Here is a 27,301-nt window from a genome sequence, read left to right as displayed (position 1 = left end):
AGGAGGACCTATGTGATACTTTCAATAATAAAGATTAAAAAAATAAAATCAAAGAAAAAATCATAGAGGCACACCTAAAATCTGTATTATGCATATTGTGTAAATATGGTCCTTCGTTTTATATATGCATGTACATGCATGTACATACATGTATAGAAATATAAATAAATAATTTAAAGAATATTAAGGGTGTCCCAAGCAAAGCAGTCCCATCTAACAGGCAAGGAAATGGAGCTTCTGAGCGGCTCTGGACGATTCCCCCACAGCATCTTAGCCTAATGGGACAGCCCGGAAGTTCACATGACTATTACTGACACAGGATTAGCGTGACTGTAGGGGAAAGGTTCAACGCGCGCGTCTCTGACGTAATTTATGCGCGACTCTCTCTTGTTTTCGGTGTTGAGTTTGAGGGTTTTTCTGAACTATGCCTAAAGTTGTGTCCCGATCTGTTGTCTGCTCCGACACCCGGGACCGGGAGGAATATGACGACGGAGAGAAGCCCCTCCATGTCTACTACTGTCTATGCGGCCAGATGGTTCTGGTGCTGGGTGAGTAGTGGGGAACTGGCGCACGCGGAGGGGGGAGGGGGAGGCTCTGTGAGGAGCAAAACTTACGGTTCTCAAGTGTGATTTTTCTTCTGGCTGTGATCTGGAGCCAAGTCTCTTTGAAGATTGGTAGGCTTTCCCTCTGCATCAAAATCTTCTACATCCCCGCCCCGGAAGGCAGCTTTTCTGTTTGCATCCAAACCTCCCTGGAAACTAATCACTCTTTCAGAAAAAGATACACTGTATCTTCTCCTCTCACTTCGCCGCCTGATGCAGTAAATAGCTCTTATGTGAAAATGCAAATGGAACCCTTCCTTGATCCAACATTCTCCTCCAGCTATAACCCCATTTCTTTGCTTTTTTAAAATAGCAAAACTTCTAAAAAGAGTTGCTTATATTGGCTGTTTCTGCAACCTCACTTCCCACTTGACCTCACTTCAGACATCCCACCTCACCATCTAAACCATATTTGTCAAAGTTAATAAATGAACATATTACCAGTTCCAGTGGTCAGTCAACGGTCATTTTAGTCCCCATCTCAGCAGCATTTGACAGATTTGAGCACTCTATCCTCCTTGAAACACTTTATTTGCTTCCAAGACTCTACACTCTCCTGATTTTCCTCCTCTCTCGGTTTTTTTTCCTCTTCTGAGTGTCTGGTTCTTTTTTTTCTGTTTCAGACTTTGGCCTTGCAAGGCCCTGGGGCTCAGTCCTCTGACCTGTTCTCAATCTGTACTCACTCCCTAAGTGATCTCAACCATTCCCAAGCTTTAAATACCCTATATACGCTTATGACTCCCAAATGTTCATCTTTAACCTGCACTTCTCCTCAAACTCCACCTGCCAATTTTTTTAAAATATATTTTATTGATTTTTTACAGAGAGGGAGAGGGATAGAGAGTTAGAAACATCAATGAGAGAGAAACATCGATCAGCTGCCTCCTGCACATCTTCCACTGGGGATGTGCCCGCAACCCAGGTACATGCCCTTGACCGGAATCGAACCGGGGACCTTTCAGTCCGCAGGCCGACGCTCTATCCACTGAGCCAAACCGGTTTCGGCTCGACCTGCCAATTTTATGTCTCTATTTGGATGTCTAAAGAGCCTTCCAAAGATATCATTGACTTCTGATGCCCTACTCCATGCTCTTCACTGTTCCCCTCAGTCTTCCTTATTGCAAACAGTGGTACCACTGTTCACCCAGTATCTCAGAATCATTTTGTTGTTGTTGTTAATCCTCACCCAAGGATATTTTTCCATTGATTTTTAGAGAGTGGAAGGGAGGGGGAGAGACAGAGAGAAAGAAACATCAAGCATCAATGTGAGAGAGACACATGGATTGGTTGCCTCCCACATGTACCCTGACCAGGGCCAGGGATGGAGCCTGCAGCTGAGGTATGTGCCCTTGACTGGAATTGAACCTGGGACCCTTCAGTCTGCGGGTCGACTCTATCCACTGAGCCAAATTGGCTGGGGCTCTTTTTTTTTTATCCTCATCTGAGGATATGTTTTCATTGATTTTTAGAGAGAGAGAGAAGGGGGAAGGAGGGGCAGGAGGGAGGGAGGGAGGGAGGGAGAGAGGGAGAGAGGGAGAGAGAGAGAGAGAGAGAGAGAACGAACCATGGATAGGGTGCCTCCCATACATGCCCTTACGGGATCAAACCTGAAACCTTCTGGTGTACAGGACAATGTTCCAACCAACTGAGCCGCCAGGATAGGGCTCAGACTCATTCTTGAAATCTCTCTCTCTTCTGGCTGAGTACAGTGAACTTTATTGATGCATGACAAGGTAGGGCTCCCTAAGCCCCTCCCTTTCTTCAGGGGTCTGGGATAGAAACTGTGGAGATCAAATTTTCAATGTGTTGGGGGATTGATTTGGGGCAAGGACTCCCCACCAGCTGAGGGCCTCTGCTTTCACTGGGGCTGGTGGTCCAGGGGGCTCTTACTGCTTGGAGGCCGTGTGGACCATAAGGTCCACCATTCTGTTGCTGTAGCCAAATTCATTGTCATACCAGGAAACAATCCTGACAAAGTGGTCATTGAGGGCAATGCCAGCACCAGCATTGAAGATGGAGGAGTGGGTGTCACTATTAAAGTTGCAGGAGACAGACAACCTGGTCCTCAGTATAGCCCACGATGTCCTTGAGGGGGCCCTCTGACACCTAATGATACCTTTTTTTTAATTTACAGATTTTTTAAAAATTTATTTTCCCTGTATTGATTAAGTTATTACAAATGTGGCCCTGACCGGTTTGGCTCAGTAGAGCACCGGCCTGTGGACCGAAAGGTTCCAGGTTCGATTCTGGTCAAGGGCATGTGCCTTGGTTGCAGGCACATCCCCAGTAGGAAGTGTGCAGGAGGCAGCTGATCGATGTTTCTCTCTCATCGATGTTTCTAACTATCTCTCTCTCTTCCTCTCTGTAAAAAATTCAATAAAATATATAAAAAAAGATATTACAAATGTGTCCTTATCCCCCCAATGTCCTCTCTTCCCCCCCAATCCTGCCCTCACCCTCACCCTCAGCCCCTGTTGTCCACATCCATCGCTTATGCTTATATGCATGCATACAAGTCCTTTGTTTCATCTCCCCCCCTCACCCCCACCCTCCCCTATCTTCCCTCTGAGGTTTGAGCATCTGATCGATGCTTCTCTTGAAGGGACAGAACGGAACTTGAAAGAACTAAGCAGAACTAAGCAGAAATGCACCCTCCTCCCTCTTCAAGGACGAGGCAGAGACATGCTCTTCTCCCTCTCCTCTATCTTGTCTTGCAAGGCTGGGCCCTCAGCCCAAGCCGCCCCCCCCCCCGAGACTGACCACAAGAATGCTGGTATTGTCCTAACTCTCCCAACCACCCACCTGAGTGGACCAATGAAGCTCCAGAAATGTAGCTACGGTCCTAATAAGGCTATAGTGGAGGACGGCTCCAACCTTCAGAATGTGATGGTCACTTCCTGACCCTTACGCTGTAAAACCCTGACCAATCTCTGTAACTCACGTCACCCCTAAAGCCCACCCCAAATAGCTAGCCCTATATAACCTTTGTTCTCCTGGGACACGCTCTCTCGCCTCACCGCTGCGCTGGATAGAGGCTGGGAGCCAATTCTAGAATTGATCAATAAAGACTCGTTGCTTTTGCATCGGAGGAGGCTCCCTGGTGGTGGATTGTTGGGGACCCCGAGCTCTGGGCATAACACTCTGTCTCTACATCTGTTTTTGTTCATCGGTTTATGTTGTTCATTATAATTCACAAATGAGTGAGAGCATGTGATATTTATCTTTCTCCGGCTGGCTTATTTCACTTAGCATAATGCTCTCTGATGATACCTTTTTGATATCATATTTGGCAGCTTTCTCCAGATGGCAGCTCAGATGCACAACTGACACATTAGGGGTCGGGTATGGAGACTGCCCCTGAGCCAGCTTCAAATCAGGTGAGGCAGAAGGAGCCGGCTCAGGGGCAGTCTCCATACCCGCAGGCCTGTGTCTGTTGCCCAATAGGATGCAAGGTACCTTCTTATTTCTGAGCGGAGCGCCTGGAAGGGTGTCCCTGCAGTGTGTGGAAGAAAGAGCAGAGGACACCGATCCTAGCATTACCCCTTTTGATGTTGGCAGGATCTTGCCCCTAGAAGATGGAGAGGGACTTCCCATTGATGACAAGCTTCCCATTCTCAGCCTTGACTGTGCCTTTGAACTTGCCATGAATAGAATTAGGAGAATGTAGACCATGTAGTTGAGGTCAATGAAGGTGTCATTGATGGGGACAATATCCACTTTGCCAGAGTTAAAAACAGCGCTTCTGACCAGGTATCCAGTATGGCCAAATCTGTTCATTCTGACCTCCACCATTATGTCTCAGGGTTGTGGCTGGCACTGTGCAGGAAGACATGGCCATCTGATGAATAGGAGGAGCAGAGAGACAGATTCTCCCTTTCTTATACCTTACACCCATCCAGTTCATCAACAAATTTGGCAGGTGCTTCCTTGAAAAGCTATCTAGAATCTGACTACTTATCACCTCCATTTCTACCACTGAAGTCCAAGCCACCATCATCCCTCACCTGGATTGCTACATTAGTCTCTTGCTCTCTACTTTGTCCCCAGTGGCGTATTTTCTACACAGAAGCCAGAGTCCTGTTTCAAACCGGTGTTTCCCTATAACAACCGAGAATAAAACCAAAGTCCATTCAAAGACCATGCACGATCAGACGCACAGCTACCTCTCAGATTTCATCTCATAACATTCTTCCCCTTGCTCACTGCACTCCAGCCACAGTGATGTTTCTGCGTCATGTCAAAATGTTCCTACCCCCAGGCAGGCCTTTGGGATTGGTATTTAGTCTGTCTCCACCACTCTTCCCTCAGTGCTTCCTTACTTTATTCAGGTCTCTGGTAAAATGTCACTTTCTTAGAAAACTTTTCTCTGGCTACCTTATGTAAAATAGCACCCCTGTCACTCTTTGTCCTCTTACCCTGCCTGATTTTTCTTTTCTTTTTTTCTTTTCTTTTTTCTGGGGATGGAGGGGAAGGGAAAGAGAGGCGGTGGTGAGAGGTGGAGGGAGGGAGGAGAAGAGGGGGAGAAGGGAAGAGAGGGAGGGGGAGAGGGAGAGAGTGGGAGAGAAGGAGGGAGAGAGGGCAAGGGAGCCTGCCTGATTTTTCTTGGTATCACTTAACACTTTCTGAGATCACTGTTCCTCCTCTTAATATTCTGTCTAAATTTTTAAAAAAATATATTTTATTGATTTTTTTTTTTACAGAGAAGAAGGGAGAGGGATAGAGAGTTAGAAACATCGATGAGAGAGAAACATCCATCAGCTGCCTTTTGCACACCCCCTCCCGGGGTTGTGCCCGCAACCAAGGTACATGCCCTTGACCAGAATCGAACCTGGGACCCTTCAGTCTGCAGGCCGACGCTCTATCCACTGAGCCAAACCGGTTAGGGCTCTCTAAATTTTTCATTAGCACTTATCATTATCCAAGATCATATTATATAATTATTATTTTTAAGTTTTCTGCCTCCGCTAGACTAAATTAATCAGGTGCAGCACTTTGTCTGCTTTGCTCTTTACTGAATCCCCAGCATAGTGTTGGAACTGTGCCTGAGTATATAGAGGAACCTCACATATTTATTGAATAAATGAATTCTCTTTTGATCACCTAGAGTTGGGTCTGAATTCTTGTTCTGCTTCTTATTAAATATGTGGCATATCTTTTATCCTTTCTAAACCTCAAGTCCCTCATCTCCTTATTTTTTAAAAATACATTTTTATTCATTTCAGAGAGGAAGGGAGAGGGAGAGAGATGGAAACATCAGTGATGAGAGAGATGGGCTGCCTCCTGCACGGTCTGTGGGAAACTGATATAGGGTTAAGCCTGGGACTGACCTGCTGGCAAAGTCACAAACAAGTCCTAGCTTAGAGGGCACAGTCCTCTTAGCATAATTAGGCTTGACCTTGTAACACTTCCTAGATCTTATCTGGGAAGCTAAGGGGCTGAGGAAGTGCAGGAAGTGTAACCATGGTGTAAACAAGTGAAACTCACAAGAAAAGTGTAACTTTGGTAACCACTACCTTGTTTACCGCTCACTATAAAAAGCTTGGTGAGGCCTGAACACAGTGGAAGTCCTTCCTCTTGAGTTGGACTCTCTCACCTGGTCCCCCAATATTCCCAAATTATCTCGTGTCTTTCCTTTTTCATTTGTTGTGCGGCTCCTCTTCCAGACCCGAACCCTGAACCACGCAGGACGTGGAGGGGAACACTTACGACAACGGTCTCTATTGGGGGTCGAGCCTATAACCCGGGCATGTGCCCTGACCGAAAGTAGAATCATGACCTCCTAGTTCAGGGGTGGGCAAACTTTTTGACTCGAGGGCCACAATGGGTTCTTAAACTGGACCAGAGGGCCGGAACAAAAGCACGGATGGAGTGTTTGTGTGAACTAATATAAATTCAAAGTAAACATCATTACATAAAAGGGTACGGTCTTTTTTTTCAATAGTTTTATTCATTTCAAATGGGCCGGATCTGGCCCGCTGGCTGTAGTTTGCCCATGGCTGTCCTAGTTCATAGGTCGACACTCAACCACTGAGTCACACTGGCCAAGCTCAAGTTCCTCATCTTTAAACTAGGAATACTAAAATATCTACTCTAACAGGTCAATGTGAGTAGCAATGAGCTATTGCGCAAACTGCCTGGTGGTCTCTCACTGTCCTCTCCACCTCCTCTGTTAATCTCAATTCACTCTGATCACTTGACTTCTCTGTGATCCTTTAGGTACTTAATTGGCATTATATCAATTTTCCATCTGCTTTATAACTGTACATAATTTATTTACTGTGTGTTTTTGTATTAAAACTTCCCTAACTGGGCTGGGTCATTTGCATATCACCGACCCTCTCTATCCTTTTCTAAGCACTTACCCACTTTTCCCAATGCTTTCCTCATAGGCATTGGAGTATGCTTGATTATTTCTTCTGATTCTAATGCATTATAACACAAACCAACTGTACCATGATGCTTGAATCACAGAAATATCAGAAAACTTGAATTGTAGTGCTGGGAAAGACTTTTGAGATAATATAATCTATTCATCCTTCAAATAAAGTAAAAGACCCCAAAAAGAAGAAGTGACCTGCCAAAGATCACCAGGGTAGTAACAGCACAGGGACTGAAATCCAGGTCTCCTGATACCAAGTCATTTTTAGTTTGAAAATTCAATAATAGGCTTCAATAAGCATAGTAATTATAGTAAAAATTACACTGAAAACTTCTGATTGCCTCAGGGTATTTTCCAGTGACTCTAGTGACCAAATCTTTCTTCATTACTTCAGACTGTCAGCTGGAGAAATTGCCCATGAGGCCCCGGGATAGGTCCCGGGTGATTGATGCTGCCAAACATGCCCACAAGTTTTGTAACACAGAAGACGAGGAAACTATGTATCTTCGCAGGTAAGAGGTCAATGTTCTCTGTCTAGGATTTCCTTATTGTGTTGGGGGTCTAGGTCTGAGGACTACAAATACCCCATCTAGCGTTGAACAGGTCTTTTGGGCCCAATACATTGATGTTTGTGGTAGATCTCTAATTTCTGTTAATGCAGCAGCAGCTCTATTGTGTTTTGTTGAAATGGTGCTGAGATGTGATTCTTTTGCCATTTGAGAGCTGTATATATTTTTTTGCAAGTAGAATGAGTTCATTTAACCTGTAATCTCTTGGAGCATACTATGTGCAGGCACTGATCTTGGGACTGTGTCTATGAGGATTAATCAAGTACCATCCTAACCATTAAAGAGCTCATGGCTCAGCAAGGAAACAGGCTACCTATTGTGATATGATAAAATATTGGTATGGTGAACAAAGGGCTACAGAAAAACACATAGGAGTGGCTCATCCTGCCTGAATGGTGGTCAGGAAAGGTAGAAGTAGATGGTGGCATTTGTGTTTGGCCTTGAACTAGGATTTTACAAAGTAGATGAGGTAAATGAGGAACATTCCAAATGGAGGGAATATGGAATCATTAAAAGCATCAAATTAAAAAAAGCATCAAATATGTGTGCTTGGGAAATCTGAGTAGTCCTTTGTGTCTAGAGCAGCCGTGGGCAAACTATGGCCCGCGGGCCGGATCCGGCCCGTTTGAAATGAATAAAACTAAAAAAAAAAAAAAAAAAAAAAAAAAGACCGTACCCTTTTATGTAATGATGTTTACTTTGAATTTATATTAGTTCACACAAACACTCCATCCATGCTTTTGTTCCTGCCCTCCGGTCCAGTTTAAGAACCCATTGTGGCCCTCGAGTCAAAAAGTTTGCCCACCCCTGGTCTAGAGCCTAGGTCACTCTACAGGAAGGGGTTCATGCCTCCTGGGGTGAGGACAATAAAATGCTGAAGCAGACAAGTTTGGACCTTATCTGCAGGCAATAACCATCTCCTTTTTTATCTTTTATTTATTCTATTTAAAAATATATATTTGTATTGATTTCAGAGAGGTACGGAGAGGGAGAAAGAGACAGAAACATCAATGATGAGAGAGAATCATTGATTGGTTGCCTCCTGCACACCCTCTACGGGGGACCAAGCCTGTAACCCAGGCATGTGCCCTGACCAGGAATCAAACCGTGACCTCCTGTTATAGGTCAACGCTCAATCACTGAGCCATGCCAGCTGAGCACCATCTCCTTTTTTAAGCAGAGAAGTGACATGGTTAGATCTGTTTTAAGTATGGGAGTCCTTGATATATATGGGTAATTGAAACTTGGGGAGGGATAAAATTACATAGAAAGATTGTGGAGCAAGAAGAAGAGAGGACTAAAGGTACAATCGGGGAAACACGGACATTTAAAAAGCAGACATCATCATTGGAACACAACCAGAAGAACCTGATGATGTGGAAAACAGGAGAGGACAGAGTTTCAAGAAGTGTGTGTAGGGAGGGAGGGTGGTCATCAACAGGTGCCGCCGAGAGGTCAATCTTAGGGAATTAAAAAGTCCGTCATTGCATTTAGCAAATATTTCATTTATTGATCTACCATATGCCAGGTGCTGACCTAGAAACCTGGGATATCCTAGTATATTAATGTGCTAAACTGGATAGCACCACAGAAATGAATTGTCTCACAGTTCTGGAGGCTAGAAGTCTAAAATTAAGGTGTCAGCAGAGCCATGCTCTCTCAGAAGGTGTAGGGGAGGATCCTTCCTTGCCCCTTCCTAGCTTCTGGTGTTTGCTAGCCATACTTCTCATTTCTTGGCTTGTAAATGCATCACTCTCATATCTGTTTGCATCATCATATGGCTTTTTTGTGTGCCTCTGTCCCTATGTTTCTTCTCTTATAAGGACACCAATCACATTGGATTAAGGGCACATTCTACTCATCTACATGACCTCATCTTAACTAATTATATCTGCAACACCCTCTATTCAAATAAGGCCATATTCTGAGGTTTCTGGAAGAACATTACTTTTTAAGGGGCATTATCCAACCCAGTACAACCAGTAGACAAGCAAAGAACCCTGCCCTATGGAGCTTAAGTTCTAGTGTTGAACTAGAAAAAACTACAGGCTGGCATCTAGCTATGTTTATTTAAGAAACCAAACTATTATCAGCCCGAACTAATGAAAAAAGTTAGAAACCACTGCTAGGTGACATTCAGTAGCAAATCAAGCATCAAGCACCACTGTGACAACTGGGTTTCCAGAACTGTGCAGTTGAAGAAAATTTTGGTCATATTCAAGATACAACCAGGGCCACAAATTATAATAAAACTTATGATAGTCACAAAGGGAGGCCCTCCAGAAAATAGTGGGGAAATACTTCATATGGTACATAGAAAGGTTTATAAGTAACATGCCCTATCTAAAGCTAATCCATTCTCTTGTGCTTTTTCTCCCTCCATTAATCTTTGTTTAGGTTTCTGATTTTGAAAATTATTAACTATCTTAGGGATGAATAAATTATTAATGATATATTTATATAACATTACATATGTAATATAGTATATTATAATTATACATTACTATATAGTAGTATTATATATTATATATATTTAAAGAATTTCTATTATTCAGTTAATTCAGGAAGTAATCTAATAACACAACTAGGCCACAGACTCCTGTGACATTATAAGGCAGATGCCCTCAGTTCTGCGCCAGAAAAGTGCGTGGCCCTAGGCTGAAGTAGAATCCTTGGAATGCAGTCAGCCTGATCCTGGAAGTGAGCCAGCTTCAGTCCCAGCCTTAGTGTTGGGTGCTGCTCAGGCTTGTGGCCTCTGGCCAAGTGACTGTTGGGCCACAGAGTTTTTAGAGTTTACCAACAAGGCATGGTATATTTCCCCCATGGTTGATATTGTTCCCGCTCTAATCATGGCCAGTCTAATGTGCGTCCCAACTGGTCAGAGTGGAATTTCAGTCTGCTCTTTACCCTTCCTCTTCTGTAGCCAACTGAGTGTGCCAGTTACTGAAGATATAGAGTTTTCCCAACACAGACCCCAGAGGAACCCATCACTTTCTACCTTCAAGTCTCTCTATTCTAAAGTACCTCTCCTTTGACAGTGTTTTAAAATATATATATATATATATATATATATATATATATATATATATATATATTGATTTCAGAGAGGAAGGGAGAGGGGGAGAGAGATAGAAACATCAGTGATGACAGAATCATTGATTGGCTGCCACCTGCAGACCCCCCCATTGGGGATGGAGCCTGCAACCCGGGGATGTGCCCTGACTGGGAATCTAACCGTGACCTCCTGGTTCATAGGTCAACATTCAACCACTGAGCCACACTGGCTGGACTCCTTTGACATTGTTCCCTAGTCCTCTCTTTCCCTTATCTAGCACCCCCCCAGTTACAAATCAGTGGGTGAGTTTCTGTCTGTATCTTTGTTGCTTGTGCCTCCCTTGATGCTGTCTCCTTCTTTGATTTTCGTGAAATTGCTCTGGTGGTGGTTCTATTTCTTTGGCTTTATGGGTCTTCTGTATTCTTCCTGCCCCTTAAATGTTGGTCTTCCCAGGGCTCTGACCTTGATTTTCTCCCCTTTCTCTTTATACTGTCCTTGGACATTCTCACCACCTTTTGTGGCATCAGTTACATTTATATGTTGAGGACTCACAAAATCTAGATTTGCCTACGATTTTCTCCTGTGCCTAGAACTGTACATCTGCTTACTCTACCTCCTCCCCTGATGTTCTGCCTCAGATCCAACATGACTAAGGCCAAACTCATTATTTCTCTAATGTGGAAGATATTGCAGATTGGTTCACTCAGCACCACTCCAAATCTTCTCTCTTACCCTCCTAAATACTAGAGTCTATAAAGTTAGTACATATTTCAGTGTCCCCCTCCCCCAAAAAAACCCCTCTAATATCTGAATGTGACTTAGCTTTTGCCAAGTAAAAAGGATGGAAGTAGAAATTGTTGGGTGGGGCTTCCAAGGAAAACCTTTTCTTCTCTTATTTCTTCGTGCTATTTTGGAAAATGGACTTGATCATTGGAGCACCAGCAGCCATCTTGGGACTGGGAAAGAAAGGCCACAAGAATTGCACACCTCTTGCCATGCTATTCTTGGGTCTCAACCATTGCCAGAAGCCACCTTCCTCTCGGCTTCTTTTACATTAGAACAAACTCTTGTGTTGAAGCCACTGCAGTCAGGTCTCTGTAACTATCAACCAAACTCAATTTCTTCTTTTTTCTCCTCCTGTGATGATGCCTTCACTCATGCAGTGGCCCAAGGCAGAAATCTGGGAGCCTATCCTCTTCCTCTCGTCCATCCCTGTCCCCACAATCCCCTGCACACATCCACTCACCATGTACTGTCTGTTTCACCTTGTAATCTCTCTTGTGGCTGCCTCCTCATGTTTGGCCCTGCTACCCTGCCATCGTTCTGGTACCCAACTTCACTTGCTTGGGCTGTTGAAGTGGCCTTTTACCTGGTCTTTGGCCTTTACTTTTACCGCCCTTCTGCCTGAATGATCTCAAATGCACATTATTTCAATCTTTCAGTGATTCTTCATGACCTACAGCAGTGCCTTTCAAACATTTTTTAAAAATGAATCCTTTCTTCAAATTAAATTCTTACCCAAAAGTATAAATAATCAGGAAGCTGCTCTCTTTTGGGAGGAAGTGAGCCCAATGCATTAAGGACTCCTTCCCTTCCCCTATCTGATTTCATTTAGGGGTCATTGCGGAGCACAATTTAAAAAATTCTGGTTAGCAGGATAAAATCTAAGCCTGAAGATTTTAAGATCTCTGTGATATGGCCTTGGCCTGCCTGGTATGCCTTTGATTTTTTTTTTTAAACAACTGAGAAACATTTATCATCTCATATATTTTCTGTGGGTCAGGAATTGAAGAGCAGCTTAGCTGGGTGGTTCTGGTCTCTTACGAGGCTGTGGTTAAGAGATTGACTATGGGTGCAGAAATTTGAAGTTTTTATTGGTGCTGGAGGCTCCACTTCCAAGGTGGCTCACTTGCATGATTGGCAGCTGAGTGCTAACTGTTGGGGAAAAGCCTGTTTCTCACCACAGGGATTGTCCATGGGCTGTTAGAATATCCTCAATGACGTGACAGCTGGCTTTCCACAGTGCGAGTAATCCCAGAGAAAGCAAGGCAGAAATCACAATGTCTTTTATGTTCAAGACTCAGAAGTCACAGACTATCATTTCTGCAGTGTCCTACTGGTGTCACAGGTCGGCCCTAGTCATTGTGGGAGGGGACAGTATAAGAGTGTCAATACGAGGGAGCAAGGATCATTGGGGGCCACCTTAGACGCTATCTGCCACAACCAGGGAAAATGTTTTGTTTAGTTTTCAGCCTTCCCTATCACATATATTCCTAGAGATTAAAAATAGGAAAGCCCTAGCTGGTTTGGTTCAGTGGATAGAGTGCCAGCCTGGACTGAGGGGTCCCGGGTTCAATTCTGGTCAAGGGCACATGCCCGGTTTGCGGGCTCGATCCCCAGTGTGTGGTGTGTGAAGGCAGCCGATCAGTGATTCTCTCTCATCACTGATGTTTCTATCTCTCTCTCCCTCTTCCTTCCTCTCTGAAATCAATAAAAATATATTTTTTAAAAAATGGGAAAGACAACAAGGTTACTTTGTCTAAATATTCAGCTCATTTAATCACTTTTTAATAAAGCACTTAAAAGCCTTGTCTCATTTTTATACATATATATATATATATACATACATATATATATTATTTTTTACAGAGAGGAAGGGAGAGGGATAGAGAGTTAGAAACGTCGATGAGAGAGAAACATTGAACAGCCGCCTCCTGCACACCCCCCACTGGGGATGTGCCCGCAACCAAGGTACATGCCCTTGATTGGAATCGAACCTGGGACCCTTCAGTCTGCAGGCCGATGCTCTATCCACTGAGCCAAACTGGTCAGGGCAAGCCTTGTCTCATTTACATTAGAGTCTCAATATCTGAAAAAGATAAACTTTTTGAGAGTAAGAACCCTGCCTTATACTTGATCAATTTTTATAAACTTGACAAAATCCAATTTGCCATAGGTATTTGAAAATAAACTCATTGGGAAATATATAGCCCCTTTTGTTTGATATTCCTGTGCTTTGAAAGCTCCAGCTTATAAGATTGGCTGACTTTAGATTCTAGAAGTCAGTTGCATGGTTAATATTTCCCTTCAGGCTTAGGTCGAATTTAGAATCCTAGTAGGAACCAGATGGGATACACAAAACAGGAAATATTGCCAGTGCCCTAGGTTAATGATGTTAGCAAATGGGGGCACATTTGGCATAAGTAATACTTGTAAGCAGAGAGGCAAAGTGTTAAAGAAGGTGGAGATCACAGTCTTTGGCGTTCCATTCCAAGCAGCACCACTGTATCTTTTTTCATTCTGTGGGTTGTGTTTTCACTTTCTTGATGATATTCCTGGAAGCACAAACGTTTTTAATTTTAATCAAGTCCCATTTATCTATTCTATGATTGCTTGTGCTTTATTTAGATGTTCTATTTCTTTGCCAGTGAGTTTTGGTAGTTTGTATCATTCTTTTGTTCTAGGATTTGTCCATTCCATCTAGGTAATCTAATTTGTTGGTATACAATTGATCTTAAAATCTTTCTGTCTGTAAGATCTGTAGTACTCCTTTGGTTTTTTTAAGGCTAGTAACAGACTATTTGTAATTCTCTGAATAGTTTGCATTTTCACATAGTATTCCCTCTGCCTGAAATACCATTTTCTATCAGGACTGTCAGCTTGAACATACCTCTTCATGAAGCCTTCCATGCTTGCTTCAGACAGATTGGTGCTCCAACCTCTGTGTTCCCATTAATTACACTGTATACATTCCTCCATTTAAGAACTTACCTCTGAAAGGCGTGCCGCCCGCCTCTCCGGGCGGTGCGGGAGGAGGAGTCTGGCCGCTGGCTCTGAAATCCCTCCGCGCCTGCTGTAGGGCCTGGCCTCCCCTGAGCGGGTCCGCTCGGACCAGCTGTGGGGTGGCCGGCGACCGACCACGGGGGAGGTCATGGGAGCGGAAGGCCTCACCGCCTGGCTCTTTCCTCCCTTCCCCTGTGGTCGGCTCCCCGCTTGCCCGCGCTGGGGCCGGGGGCCGGTCGGGGGGACCGGGGCCTGCGTGGGCCGGCCGCCGGGCCCCATGGCGGGGGGGGGGGGGGGGGGGGGGGGGGCGGCGTTGGCTCCCCGGCCCACAGCGGGAGCCCGGCGTGGGCTGCCACCCGCCCGCTGCCCCCCGGACTGGGCCCGGTGCAGCGGCAGCGGCAGCAGTGGAGTGGGGCGGTGCCCTAGCTGGGGGAGGCCGCCATGCTGCAGTGCACCGGCCCCATGGCCAGGCCTGCTCCGGGCGGATGCCGCTCCTCCGGGGCTGGGCCGCTCCGCCGGCCGCACCCCGTTTGCTGGGCCTGTGCCGCCCAGACGCGCTGGAGTCCCGATCTGCCCGCGGGCCAGCTGCGGGTGCTATGCGGGAGGGCCATCCTGCCTTGTGGCGAGTTCGAGCGGCAGCAGCGGGAGCTGGGCAAGGACTGCGCCCTCCATCTTGCCTTGGGTCCTCCATCTTGGGACAGAGCCACGTGCGCCCTCCATCTTGCCTTGGGTCCTCCATTTTGGGACGGTGCCATGTGCTTCCTCACGGGAAGAAGCCACTGCTAGCCACACCCAGGATTTCTCTGGACTGACCAATAATAATCAAGGGAAGTGCATGCCATCACTGTGACCACATCCTGTACCGACTTGTGCCTGGCCAATCGGCGGGGAAAACAGTCCCCTCTCCTGCCCTCACTCCACCCCCCTTTAAAACCCCCTGTCCCATCAGGTCTCTCGCTCTCTCTCGGCCACTGGAGCTTACCGTTGCATCGGTGAGTGTGGCAGGGGAGCCAAACCTAGGTTTGAAATAAATGACTCTTTGCTTTTGCATCGGACTGACTGGCTCCCTGGAGGTCTTGGGAACTTTGAAATCTGGGCACAACAACCTCCATGATTATAATTATACTCACTAAACTGAATTCTTAAAATAATTCAACCCATATTTATTGCATGTTTATTTTGTTTCTAGTACTTTGTTCAGCTCTAGGGATAGAATGGTGAGACAGACAGGCATGGTCTCCACTGATTTCTGATCTCATGGACCTTACAATCTCGTGGGATGACAGAAAAAATAAAGTAATTATGATTATGAAAGGTCATATGAATGAAACAAAGGGCTCATACAGAGAACTACATGAGAACCTCTTTAAAAAGGTGGTCAGGGAAGGCCTCTATGACTAGGTGATATTTGAACTGAGTCCAAAAAAGATGAGAATGGCACAGCTGTGGCACAGTAGTAAGAAGAGCATTCCAGGCAGAGAGAAGAGTATGTGTGAAAGGTCAGGTGGGAAAACACTTGTTGGTTCAAAGAACAGAAGGAAGACTGACATGGCCGGTGCATAGTGAGAGAGGGAGGGAATGTGTGAGGATGAGGCAGGGGCCCAATTGTGGGCCCAGTTGCTGCCTAGTAGGTCATGGTAAGGAGTTTAGATTTTATTCTAGGTGTCTTGGGAAGCCACTCTTGACTACTTAGAGAATGATTTGGGGTGAGACAGTAGTAGAAGCAGATTCTAGAATAAGCATTCAGAATTATTTTACATATGAATTTGGAATGGGAAAGGCCTCTCTCTCTCTTTATTTGGTCACACAAACATCTAAAATTTCTATTTGGGGGGAAAAGTCAGAGAGAAATGTAAAACTGGGTAAGAAATATTTGCAAGGGCCCTTAACATTTGCAAGTCTCCTTAGTATATAATAAAAAGACGACTCAATAGACAAAGGGTAGAGACTGACAGTCCACCCCCCCCCCATACAAATGCCTATTAAATATATGAAAAGATGCCTAGCTTCACTCTTTAAAAAAAAGAACTACAGTTTATGAGATCACATTTTTCACATGCCAGATTGGCAGTGGACCTTAATAGCATACTGTGTTGGTGAGACTGTAGGGAAACAGGAACTCTCACATGGGTGGTGGGAGTGTAAATTGGTTCAACTTCTCTAGAGAGTAATTTGGCAGCGTCTATCAGAATTTTAAGTGGATACACTTCTAGGAATTTATCCAACAAGTAAAAGACATTTTGGTTCATCCATACAAAGGCATACAGTACAGACCTTGTAAAGAATGAAGCATCTCTTTATTAGTGATGGGGAAGGATCAATATATACTTTTTTATATGCTTTTATTGATGAGAGAGAGAGAGAGAGAAACATTGATGAGAAACATCAACTATTGGCTGCTTCCTGCATGCCCCTAACTGGAGATCAAGCCCACAACCCGGGCATGTGCCCTGATGGGGAATCAAACTGGTGACTTCTACATTCATGGGTCGACGCTCAACCACTGAGCCATGCCAGCCAGGCTAGGCAACATTTTTAAGTCAATAAAGTGGTAGAGAACAATTTAAAATATTCTACACTTGTTTAAAAAGGCAAAGAAAAAATGTATTTTCTTTATGTACAAATAAGGATTCCTTGCTTGTATCATCTACTATCTCTGGGAGGAACAGAAAAAAACCAGAAACAGTATTTGCCTCTGGGAAAGAAAACTGTGAGTGGAGGATGGGTAGGGAGGATATTTACTTCTCATTTTATTCTCTGTATATACCATGTGTACATGTTTGAAACAAAGGGAGGGGGAGTGAGGAGACCAGTCAGGAAGCTGTGACCGTAGTCCAGGCAAGAGATACCAGTGGTCTGGGCTAAGATGGTGGTAGGAAGGTGGAGAAGAGCAGACAGGTTTAAGTTTTTTTATTTTTATTTTATTATTTTTAATATATTTTTATTGATTTCAGAGAGGAAGGGAGAGGGGGAGAGGTAGAAACATCAATGATGAGAGAGAATCATTAATCAGCTGCCTCCTGCATGCCCCACACTGGGGATAGAGCCTGCAACCTGGACATGTGCCCTGACCAGGAATTGAACTGTGACCTCCTGGTTCCTAGGTCGATGCTCAACCACTGAGCTGTGCCGTCTGGGGTAAGATTTTTTTTAGATAAAATGCACAGGATTTGCTGATGCAGAGGTGTGGGAGATGAGGGGAAGCAAAGAATCAAGGATGATGAGTCCCAGGTTTCTGTTAAGTAACGGTGGGTGGAAGAATTGGTTATCTAGGGCTCTTGAGCCTGATGGCCTTGGCTTGAATTCAACCTATTTTGCTTTCTAACTCTATGACCTTGGGCAAATTATGTAATTATTTTGAATTTAGGAGCCCTCATGTGTAAAATGGGAATGATAATGTGACCTACCTCACAGGTTTGTTGTAAGGATTAAATGAGTTAACACATGTACACTTTAGAGCAGCTGCCTGGCACATAGTAAAAGCTATACAAGTAGTTACCTCTATTGTTGTTCTTATTACTGCCACTGAGTTGCTGCTATGACTACAACTGCTTCTCCTCTTCTTCTGTCAGAGAAATGCCTGGCTCCTATCAGTAAATATTTGTGGAAGGAAGGAATGCTTTAAAATCAACACTTGTTTCATAACCAGTTGATCTATGAAATGAAAAAATTTAAAGATAGTTTATCGATTTTTAAATAGAGGAAAGGAAGGGAGAGAGAGAAAGATTGATGTGAGAGCACAACATCGGCCACCACTGGGGACCAAGTCCACAACTCCGGGCATTTGCCCTTTACTGGGAATTGAACGAGCAACCTCCCGGTACACAGAATGACGTACAACCAACTGAACCATACTGGTCAGTGCGAAATGGAAAAATTTGAAAGGCCCTTTTAGCATTTGAAGAAATGAGATAGTGATGTTGGTAGGTTATGAAATTTGTTCATATCTTTCCTCTTTGACTTGCTTTTTTTGTGCAGGCCTGAAGGCATTGAACGGCAGTACAGGAAGAAGTGTGCAAAGTAAGTATTAACAGTGTGGATTTCTCTGAGCATAAGCAAGTAGTGACAACAATGTGTTAGGACCAGAATTGTTTGGATCCAATTCTCTGTTGTATCTTTATCCTTAAAATCTCTACACAAATAACAATATGTTTCTCAAAGAGACCAGTCAGAGTTACATCTTTGACCAGCAGGCCACAAAAATGTTTTTTGTTTTTTAAAAAATATATATTTTATTGATTTTTTACAGAGAGGAAGGGAGAGGGATAGAGAGTTAGAAACATCGATGAGAGAGAAACATCGATCAGCTGCCTCCTGCACATCTCCCACTGGGGATGTGCCCACAACCAAGGTACATGCCCTTGACCGGAATCGAACCTGGGACCTTTCAGTCCGCAGGCCGACGCTCTAGCCACTGAGCCAAACGGTTAGGGCAAAAATAAGTTTTTTCACATGATATAATTTTTTTAAGTTGAGGTGTAATTTATATATAATAAAATTTGCCCTTTCAAGTGTACCATTTGACAGAAGCATGCAATCATGTAGTGCCACCACTATCATGATACAGAACAGTCCCAGGACCCCATGTTCCCTTTGCAGTTAGTCCCTTTCCTCACCCCTCTCCCTGGGCAGTCACCAATCTGCCTTCTATGACTGTGGTTTTCGCCTTTTCTAAAAGTTTATGTAAGTTCTACAATATATGTTTTACTGTATACAATCTGTATCTTTTATATCTGGTTTCTTTCATGAAGCATAATGCTTTTGGAATTCATCCAAGTTGTTACGTATACCAGCAATCTGTTCTTCTTTATTGCTGAGTAGTAGTCCTTTGCACCAGCTTGTTTCACCACCCCTTTGTTGAAGGGCATTTGGGTGGTTAATGGTTTTGACTATTCCAAATAGAGCTGCTATGAACATTCTAGTATAAATCTTAGTGGGAACATGTGTTTTTCTCTTGAAGTGGTTTTTCTGGGTCATATAGTAAATGTAACAGAGTAATTTAATCCAGGCCCATTTATAAAGCATGCTATAGGACTCCAGACCTCAGAAGTTTATTTAATACAATATAAATATATATATTTCCAGCTTTAGATTAATAGAACATTAAACAATAGTAAGTTTAATCTTGTTTCAGTAATCACAGGCATTTGTGAACCGACCACTGCAGTGGAGCCTTTACACACTCTCTTGACACTGCAAAAACATAAAACAAAACTAGACAAACCCCCAAACTAGTTACCCAGACACCAGGGAAGAATACCAGCAGTTTTGGCTGGAAAGTAATCAGTAGCAGGAGCCAGGGTTCACCAGACTTGCCTAATGATAAGAATCACTTGGGATGCTGAGAAAAATGACAGATTCCAAGGCCACAACCCCCAGATTTGCTGAATCAGGATCTTCTGGGGATGTGGGGGTAGGCATCTGATCAGCAATTTTATTTTATTTATTTATTTTTTTAATTTTAGAGAAATTTATCAATCATCATGAAAGAAAAAATATATTTCAAGTAAATTCTTCTAGAACGGTTTATATTGTGGAGGGAGCAGAGGTAATAAAGACAAGAGTGAAATAAGGAGAGCATCTCTCCCATCCTCCAGGTTGTCAATGTAATCAAACTAATAGGCCCAGTGCCTGAGGTGCTTACTGACAGGCTTAATTAGTCAGAACCTCAAATAACTTGTTACTTCTTCTTGCTCATGTTATTAACAGTAGATCGAAGAGTAGAAATTCTAGTCCAGGCAAACTCATAACATTTATATAGTTAAGACCTTTTCACAGGCTCCTGTCACATTTTTGACAAAGATTGTCTTAGTGACCATCTGCTTTTGCTGTCAGTGATGACCTGTGATTGCATCAGATCAATTGCCACCTACTAGATCAATTTATATAAGACCTGTCCTGCATATTCATAAAGCAAGATAGTTCTTGTCACATATATGTGAAAGACTGCACCAGAAAATTAATCAGTGTAATGTCAATGGAAGACCCAATATCTATCTACTCTTTTTAAAAAAAAATCTTCAACAAGTTCTAAGTCCCATGAATTTTAAAATATGTACTTCATTTATTAATTTTTGGTTGTTAAATGGAGGATCTCAAAATTTCTTGAAAACCTGAAGTTTTCAGTTGCTAGAAAATAAATGTTTTTCTGTTACAGGAAACTCTTTTTGCTACAATAAAGGAGTTAGACTGGATGGATGAGAATAAAATCTGATTGAATCAGATAAAGTCGAACAGAAAAATAGATCCTGGGCGCTATAAGAAACAAAGGTAGTTCAGATGTCTTAACTGTGCAGATCTGCGGGGGTCCAACCCCAGCAGGTCCAGGGGTCCCCAAAGATGTGGACGGAGTCGGCGAAGAAGGAATGACACAGAGACAGCGTTCAGTTGATCAGCAGCCTAGCCAGGATCTCTAGCCAGGATCTCCAGCCAAGTTCTGTTCAGGATCTCCAGCGAATCCTGGTTAGGATCTCCAGCCAGGTTCTGTGTCCATGTTCTCTTGCTAGGTTCTGTCTCCAGTTTCTGTCCAGGATCTTTTGCCATGTTCTCTCCAGCGAAGTTCTTCTGTCTCTAGGTTCTGTGTAGGTTCTGTGTCTAGGTTCTGATCAGCAATTTTAACAAGCACCCTCAGTGATGCTTAGTGAGTAGTTTTGGGAAACACTGGAAAGAGCGCACCATTAGTTTATGCCACAAACAAAAATATTCCTGAAATCTCAGCACACTTTGCAAATCTGGATTCTGAGGTCTCCCAAAGACTCACTCTCCTATTCCCAGGTGTGGACTGCCACTCTTCTACCAGTCCCAGCCAAAGAATGCTCCCGTGACCTTCATTGTGGATGGAGCAGTAGTCAAGTTTGGCCAGGGTTTTGGCAAAACGAATATATATACTCAGAAGCAAGAGCCTCCTAAGAAGGTAATTGTCATTGAAAGAGACAGAGTGGTTAATATAGCTATGGATTTTGCCCTGGCTGGGTGGCTCAGTTGGTTGGAGTGTCATCTCATACACCAAAGGGTGGCGGGCTGGATTCCTGGTCAGGGTACTCTCCTGGCGTGCGGGTTCGGTCCCTGTTCGGGCCTGTATGGGAAGCAACCAATCAATGTTTCTCTTTCACATCAATATTTCTCTCTCTCTCACCCTTCCTCTCTAAAACAAAAACACAAACAAATCCTTGGGTGAGGGTTAGAAAAATTATATATATATATATATATATATATATATATATATATATATATATATATATTATATATGGCAATGGATTTAGCCCTAAATTTTAAATTAAGATTATATTGTGCAAGAAATTTTCCGTTATGAAACCATTCTTTATTAAGAGAACGCCATTTTTGTGCATAATATTGTGTTCTTTTTTCTTTCCTACAGCTGACCTATGAGTAAAATTAGAAATTGTATCGTTTTTATTCACATTTATTTCCTTCCACATTTCTACTTTTTCCAGTGAAAAAAAAATTACAAATGGACTGAATTAGGCTAATTTTTAAATATACTTTTAAAACTCTTGATGGAAAATGTTAGAAAAATGTAATGCAAATAAACACATTGGCACTTTTAGATAGGCCACCTTGTTTCAAAGAGGTGGGTGTCCACTCCCCAAAACTGCATTCCCCAGCACACAGATACATGTGCACCTGCATGTGCAAGCACACACACACACACGCACACACACACACACACACGGCTCACAGAGCCTCTTGCTGTATCTACACTGATTTCTCTTCTGCTACTCCAGGTGATGATGACCAAACGGACTAAAGACATGGGCAAGTTCAGCTCTGTCACTGTGTCTACTATTGATGAAGAGGAAGAGGAGATTGAAGCTGTAAGTGCTTCTGCTCTCAAGGGAATTGGATGGGGGTATGGAAGGAAAGGGGCTCTAGAACTACAGCATCCCAGTAGCAGAATAATCAGAGTCTGCTCATAGACCCTGCTCTGCCAGTAAACAACTGTGATGCCGGCTAGTTCCTGTGTCCCTGGATCCCCAGCACCATCTGTAAAATGAGAGCCAGGGAGTTGGACTAAATCAGTGATTTTTTAAAAAAAATATTGTGTTTTTGAGATGCCCTAGGGGGCAAATCCCTCATCCCTCTTCAGTTTAAATATTACAACGATTTCGGGTCCCTTCTAGTCCAGCTCTGATGGTTTCTGAGTCTGCCCTTAGCAGTAGCAGCAATTACCTTTATGGTACTTCAGTATAATGATGTTTACAGAGGGAGAGATGTTATCTATTATTTTTTAATCGTTTCAGTTGAAACCTGAACTCTTCTGGATTACTGAAGAGTTGAAATGGAACAGCCATACCATTTCAGTGATAATTTCATAATTTGAATGGTATAAATTGCTACTTAAGGTCTCTGTTGTTCCTCATTGGTGTGACTGCTGCTTTAAGGATGCTTCTTTTTTCCCCTCAGCGGGAAGTTGCTGACTCGTATGCACAGAATGCCAAAGTGATTGAAAAACAGTTGGAGCGCAAAGGCATGAGCAAAAGGCGGCTGCAAGAGCTGGTGAGTGGCATGTAGCAGCAAGATGCTAGGCTGGACTATTTGGATCTCTTGGTTGGGAAGATCCTCTGGCAGTCAGGGAAATCTTTCAGGAAGTCTGTCAGGGGTTACTAGTGTAGCCGGCTGCCAGGTGTTAACTCTGTCTGGGCTATGACTGTTGGTATGCCCTGCTCTGAGGTAGTGACCACAGGATCCAGGCTCTAAATGATAGTACCTGTTAGCTAGCCCTAAGTAGAATGATATTTTACTCTGCTACTTGTGGTCCAAGGTCAGGAGTTAGATCGGGGTTTATGGATGCTTTCCCAGGATGTAATGGCACACGGTAGTGTGCCATTGGTAGGCCTGGGGTTGGGGCTGGTTATTGCTGCTTTAGTTTTTTAGGTTTTTACTAGAGGCCCGATGCACAAAATTCATGCAAGGGGCTCATTCCTCGCAGCTGCAGCGGCTTGCCTTAGCCCTCACAGCCGCGCTTGCCTCGGCCCTTGTAGCCCCGGGCCCTTGTAGCCCCGGCTTCGTCCGGAAGGTTGTCCGGCTGTACAGTCTAATTAGCATATTATGCTTTTATTATTATAGATTGATTTTTAGAGAGAGAATTAGGGAAAGAGAGATAGAAACATCAATGAGAGAAACATCGATCGGCTGCCTCCTGCACACCCCCTGCTGGGGATCGAGCCTGCAACCTGGGCATGTGCGCTGACTGGGAATCGAACCAGCCACCTCTTGGTGCATGGGTTGAAGCTCAACCACTGAGCCATATTGGCCAGGCTGGTCGTTGCTTCTTAAAGCCTTGGTACCACCACCAGTTTCTGTATTATTCATGGGCTCATCATAGAGCATGCACACCTATATATGATGGTGTCTCCATTTTTTTTCTTTTTGATAATAATTTACTTATATTTCTTTAAAATCAGATAGCACTTCATTGGTGCCTCATTAAAAGTTATACCAGTCTATCCTAATGACTGTAGAAGATTTTTTGGTGACAGAGGTGGGTAGGTCTTGGTAGCTGCTTTACCTTGCCATGTGGTTTAAAGCAGTACTTATCAAATTTTCTGAGGTGAAGGCCAGTGCTTTATCTTTTTTAAATTTCCAATTTGCAAGAACAGATTTATAATTGATAAAATGCAATAAAATAAGTTTGCCTCGGCTCTTATTAAACTTTTTCATTTTATTATTATTCTGTCAAATGGTGATAAAAATTTCTAAATGCTTATTCTCAATTTTTGTACATATCTTGCATGGACCAATAACAGACAGTTCATGGGCCACACAACATTAAGTAGCACTGTTCTAGAACAGTGTTCTTCTTTTGTTATGCCAAGAATAAGATACTAGTGAACCACGATATTGATTGATTTTCCTCGGCCCATTGGGGGTCCTGGGGCTGGGAGATATCGCTACGTTGATTATCATTGACTGCAGCCTTGTGTATATACCCCATTTTGTTATACAGATATTATAATTTTCTGTGTGTGCCATAGCAGTTGCTAGAGATTCATAAGGACGTTAGAACCACTATTCTAGTTTGTATACTACATGAGCATGGAGGGATAGTGTTTGGGCAGTTAGAATAAGGAAGGAAAAGAAGAATTTCATGTCATGTATCAGTACATATGCTTTTCTTTCTCTCCAGGCTGAACTGGAAGCCAAGAAAGCAAAAATGAAGGGGACTTTGATTGACAACCAGTTCAAATGATCAGGACCTTTCTCTGAACCCAGACTAGAAACAAGCATTTAGACCAGAAGGCAAAAAAATTTTTTTCCTTTCATTTAATTTATTGGGGTGATTCTGGTTTACAAAATTATATAGGTTTCAGGTGTCCAATTCTATAACACATCATCTGTATATTGTATTGTATGGTCACCAACTGAAGTCAAGTCTGTCCATCACCATTGATCTCCCCTTTACCCTCCTCCACTTCCCCCCACCCTCCTTCCCCTGGCAGTCACCACACTGTTGTCCATGTCCACGTGTAAAAGAACTTTTTATTGACTGCATGGACTGGCTCCTACCTTTATGCGCCAGCAAAAGGCTTTATGTTGCTTCCTACATTCAGTGAAGTCTTTTGAGTCCATCTGACCTGCTTTCTAGAGGTGAATTTTAAAAATCTTTCTATACTATTACATGTGTCTTCTGTACTATATTTGTCCATTTGATGTAACTTATTTAGCTTGACAGAAAAAGTGGCATGGATGAGATTTTAAAGTTACAGTAAGTGAGATCCTTGTAGGTTACTCTGTCTCTCTTCCTAGACTGGCAGGTGTCACCATGGCTTGAATCTCTCCTACTGGGAGAGAAAATCCATAAAACGCCAGAATCTGCATAAAACTTCCTTTACTTCATATAAAAACAATCCCATTTACCATCGCACCAAAAAAATTAAGCTACCTAGGAATAAACTTAACTAAAGAGGTAAAAGACCTATACTCAGAAAACTACAGGACGTTGAAAAAAGAGATAGAGGAAGACATAAACAGATGGAAGAACATACCATGTTCATGGACTGGTAGAATCAACATCATTAAAATGTCCATACTACCCAAAGCAATCTATAAATTCAATGCACTTCCCATTAAAATATCAACGGCATACTTCACAGATCTAGAACGAACTCTCCAAAAATTCATCTGGAATAAAAAACGACCCCGAATAGCTGCAGTGATCCTGAAAAAGAACAAAGTAGGTGGGATCTCAATACCAGATATCAAGATATATTACAAAGCCACTGTTCTCAAAACTGCCTGGTACTGGCACAAGAACAGGCATATAGATCAATGGAATAGAATAGAGAGCCCAGAAATTGGCCCAAACCAATATGCTCAATTACTATTTGACAAAGGAGGCAAGAACATACAATGGAGCCAAGGTAGTCTCTTCAATAAATGGTGTTGGGAAAATTGGACAGATATATGCAAGCAAATGAAACTAGACCACCAACTTACACCATACACAAAAATAAACTCAAAATGGATAAAGGGAGAGAACCAAGATGGCGGCATAGGTTAACGCCGGAGTTTGCTGCCTTGAACAACTACTTCAAAAGTGAAACTAAAAGACGGAACGGACATCACCCAGAACCACAGGAACGCTGGCTGAGTGGAAGTCCTACAACTTGGAGGAAAGAGAAATGCATACGGACACTCAGAGGAGGCGCATTGCTGAAGTCAAATTCTGAGGTGCGGAGTGCGCGGAGCGGGCTGGCGGCGGAGGGTGCGGTTGGCGTTTTCAATCGGGAGGGAGTCGCAGACTCTGAGCTCCAGATACAGGCAAGTCTTTAGGGACCCAGACTCAAACGGGAGAAGCGGGACTGTCTGGCTTCGGTCAGAGCGAGTGCAGCTTTCTCTCTGAGGTTTGCAGCGGGTGCTGGGACTCAGAGAGGCAGAGCCCCTGGGGACAGGACTGAGAGCCGCCATAACTGCTCTCTCCGGCCCACCCTGTTGATCCTGTGCGACCCGCCCCGCCCAAGCCCTGCACAGAGGCATTTGCCGGATAGCCTCAGGCAAACGCCAGATTAGCACCTCCCTAGAGGACAGAAGTTCTCTCACTGCAGACACAGCTGATTCTCATAGCCACTTGGCCTGGAGGGCAAACCCTCCCTGGTATTAGCTACAACAATCAAGGTTTATAAGACTGCGCACAAAGACCACTAGGGGGTGCACCAAGGAAGCATAACAAAATGCGGAGACAAAGAAACAGGACAAAATTGTCAATGGAAGATATAGAGTTCAAAACCAAACTTTTTTTTTTTTTTTTTTTTTCCAGAACCAAACTTTTAAGGTCTCTCAAGAACTGTTTAGAAGCCGCCGATAAATTTAATGAGATCTACAAGAAAACTAATGAGACCCTCGATGTTATATTGGGGAACCAACTAGAAATTAAGCATACACGGACTGAAATAACGAATATTATACAGACTCCCGACAGCAGACCAGAGGAGCGCAAGAATCAAGTCAATGATTTGAAATGCGAGGAAGCAAAAAACACCCAACCAGAAAAGCAAAATGAAAACAGAATCCAAAAATGCGAGGATAGTGTAAGGAGCCTCTGGGACAGCTTCAAGCGTACCAACATCAGAATTATAGGGGTGCCAGAAGATGAGAGAGAGCAAGATATTGAAAACCTATTTGAAGAAATAATGACAGAAAACTTCCCCCACCTGGTGAAAGAAATGGACTTACAGGTCCAAGAAGCGCGGAGAACCCCAAACAAAAGGAATCCAAAGAGGACCACACCAAGACACATCATAATTAAAATGCCAAGAGCAAAAGATAAAGAGAGAATCTTAAAAACAGCAAGAGAAAGAAACTCAGTTACCTACAAGGGAATACCCACCCGACTGTCAGCTGATTTCTCAACAGAAACTTTGCAGGCCAGAAGGGAGTGGCAAGAAATATTCAA

General features: G+C 43.5%; 1 protein-coding gene across 1 annotated transcript; it reads left to right on the top strand.

Annotated features, from left to right (window-relative positions):
- The first annotated feature begins 352 nt into the window (after window positions 1–352).
- STEEP1 (STING1 ER exit protein 1) lies at window positions 353–26,975 on the top strand. Its single transcript, XM_081115275.1, has 7 exons — window positions 353–548; window positions 7,376–7,493; window positions 18,367–18,408; window positions 21,163–21,301; window positions 22,134–22,223; window positions 22,813–22,905; window positions 24,536–26,975. Exons 1-7 carry the CDS (start codon window positions 425–427, stop codon window positions 24,596–24,598), a joined length of 669 nt encoding a protein of 222 aa, XP_080971401.1. The 5' UTR covers window positions 353–424; the 3' UTR covers window positions 24,599–26,975.
- Window positions 26,976–27,301: the final 326 nt, after the last annotated feature.

This window comes from Myotis nattereri (genome assembly GCF_964212035.1).
Source record: "Myotis nattereri genome assembly, chromosome: X".
In the NCBI taxonomy this organism is placed as follows: Eukaryota; Metazoa; Chordata; class Mammalia; order Chiroptera; family Vespertilionidae; genus Myotis; species Myotis nattereri.
The sequence above is the reverse complement of the archived record's forward strand: the minus strand, read 5'-3'. Positions and strand labels throughout refer to the sequence as shown.

Bases quoted from the DNA above. Each gene is read 5' to 3' on its own strand.
- STEEP1 (XM_081115275.1), top strand. From the start codon at position 425: ATGCCTAAAGTTGTGTCCCGATCTGTTGTCTGCTCCGACACCCGGGAC. The intron at 18,409-21,162 runs GTAAGTATTAAC...TCCTATTCCCAG, and splicing joins TACAGGAAGAAGTGTGCAAA to GTGTGGACTGCCACTCTTCT. The intron at 22,224-22,812 runs GTAAGTGCTTCT...TTTTCCCCTCAG, and splicing joins AGGAAGAGGAGATTGAAGCT to CGGGAAGTTGCTGACTCGTA.